Here is a 2580-nt window from a genome sequence, read left to right on the forward strand (position 1 = left end):
CCCCGATCCCCGATCCCCAAAGGCATGTGGTGAACCCCAGAGGCAGGGAGGGCTGACATTTAACTCTCAGGGATGGATCCTTACCCTGGTTGTGGGTTGTGATCAGTAATTGGGCGCCAGTCACTTAAAGTACTTTTTCAATGCTTTATTATAGAAAAGCTAAACTGGCAGAGAAGGTATAGGGCTACAGACATCCATTGGCAAAATAGACTCCAGACTCACCAATCCCTTCCAGCTTCCACAGTGCAGGAACACTTTAGCAGAGGATAACACTGTGTAATAGAACCACAATTGGATAGAGGACATTCTTGAGATCTTCCCTGAGAGACACCAGATGTGCTCCTGAGGTCCAAACCAAATTGGTCTTCCTGGCACCTTCAGCAGTCAAAGGGCTCCTCTGGTTTTCCTTCCCAAATAGTTCCAGACCCCTCCTGGGTCCATATCTGGCCTTCCTTCAGGCTTAATGCCTAGTCAGCTTCTTCAGCTGTGTACATCACTCCTCCAGGCTAGGCCCGGGGCGGACTGCCCTGAACACATGGTAATTCCAGAGTATTTATGCACTTCCTCAGCATTCACCACTGGCTATGAAACTCCTAGTGATTGGTTAAAGAGATATAAACATGCTTGGTGTTGTCCCATTGGCTGCCCCACTCTGTAGCAGGGTCAAACCCCACTACAGATAAGTGCAGACAATAGCAGAACACCTAGGAATGACCAAATGATGCCAGACTACAAATATGCCAGACTGATTACGGTTTCAGCAACACTAAATATAAAGTGCCACTCCACTTAGGGTGAAGGGGCTACATATACCTTAAACAGGGTGCTTAGCATTTCATATGTTCCCAGTACATACCAAGTGTATAAGGGCATTTGGTGTGAAGTTCTGCTGGTGTGTGGTCCTTCTGAATTCATTGTATGTATTGCTTTGTGCTGCAAAGTGAACACAGACTACAGCGTCTGTTTTTTGACTGCTGACTGTTTTTTTTGTTTTTGTTTTTTTTTTACTACTGATCTCCACCCTGTAAATGGGTCCCAGAGACACTGGCTTTTCCTACACTGGAGAGCTATAAGGCTTTCTATTAACCATTGCTCACTGGCTCTAGTATGCATGTAGCCCTAAACTTCTCTTTTATCATAAGTTTAGAAGTTCAGTTAGTTCCCTAAATCTGCAAAATTGAGGAATTAAGGATTAAATGTACTTTTTTCATCTATTGTGGAGTTGTCCCTCACTGTTGTACCCTACTGTTTAGATGCAATTAATTGAGCTGCCTACCTATTTTTTATGTAGAGAAAATGGCACGTGACATTCTGGTAGTGTAATTGTTATTTCTAGCTGCCCCATTTTTCTTTTGTTTTACTTTTGATAAATCAGTAACATGAAAGACAACTAGGAGTTAGGGATTTACACTATAATGACTTTGTTTTTTTTCTCATACTTTCTGAATATTAATAATAACATCTTTTAGATCTATGGATTTCTATACAAGTATTCAGATGATTTTATTTTCTATTATATAAATAATAAAATGTTATACTAATTCTTATGGTTTATATGTGGCAAAAAAATCCCTAATAATGTTCATAGACAAAGAGAGAAAATGAATACTGAACTGTATTATTCAAGCCAGATATCATTGTGTTGCTATATGAATGCTGAAATATTATTGTGAAATTCTCACATTTCAGCTTTAAAGTAAGGAAAATTAACCTGTTGTAAAATCTAGAATTTCTAAGCTAATAATATACATTGTACAGGTGGGACCCTGCTCCATGTTGGACCAGGTGTGATCCAGCTTCATGTGGGACCAGGTGTGACCCTGCTTCATATGGCAACAAATCTAACCCCGTTATATGTGGCATCAGGTCTGTCCCTGCTTTATTTGAGACCAGCTATGACCCTGCTTCATGCAAGGCCAGGTGTGACGCTGCTTCATGAGGGACCAAGTCTGACCCTGCTTCACCTGAGACCTGGTCTGACCCTGCTTCATGTGAGACCAGGTCTGACCCTGCTTCATATGAGACTAGGTCTGATGCTCCTTCCTGTGAGACTAGGTATGACCCTCCTTCATGTGAGACTAGGTCTGACCCTCCTTCATGTGAGACCAGGTCTGACCCTGCTTTATGTGAGACCAGGTCTGACCCTGCTCCTTGTGAGACCAGGTCTGACCCTGCTTCATGTGAGACCAGGTCTGACCCTGCTTTATGTGGGTCCAGGTCTGACCTTGCTTCATGTTAGCCCAGTGATCTCTCTTACCAGCGATATTGGCATCCTTTGAAATCAATCTTTGGAGAAGTTGTGCTTGTTGTGAACATACAGCTTGCAACATTTTGAACTGCTGGTAAAGTTCCAAAAAGGCACTTTCCATCGTTAATGTCATCTGCTTTGAAAAAAACAATTGAAAAAGTAAATGAACAATTCAAGCAAGTGAAGACGTCTACACATTTCATCCATCCAGTCTTGTGGTTTCATAAGTTTTGAATAACAACTAGGATTTCCATGGAGAACCCAAAGTTGCTGTAAATAACAAACCACCTAGCACAGGGTGGAGCTTACGTTTGCGCAATCGTGCACAAATG

General features: G+C 42.0%; 1 protein-coding gene across 1 annotated transcript in view; it reads right to left on the reverse strand.

Annotated features, from left to right (window-relative positions):
• Positions 1 to 2369, reverse strand: part of LOC108799130 — a gene marked incomplete at its 3' end in the record, with an annotated part of 4383 nt that extends 2014 nt beyond the window's left edge. Inside the window, exon 1 of the mRNA XM_018570950.1 lies at positions 2258 to 2369. Within this exon, the coding sequence (XP_018426452.1) occupies positions 2258 to 2369 (112 nt within the window). The remainder of the gene's footprint in view (positions 1 to 2257) is intronic.
• Between the last annotated feature and the right edge of the window lie 211 nt (positions 2370 to 2580).

The sequence above is a fragment of the Nanorana parkeri genome, unplaced genomic scaffold (assembly GCF_000935625.1).
Source record: "Nanorana parkeri isolate BGI_ZX_2015 unplaced genomic scaffold, ASM93562v1 scaffold1638, whole genome shotgun sequence".
Lineage (NCBI taxonomy): Eukaryota > Metazoa > Chordata > Amphibia > Anura > Dicroglossidae > Nanorana > Nanorana parkeri.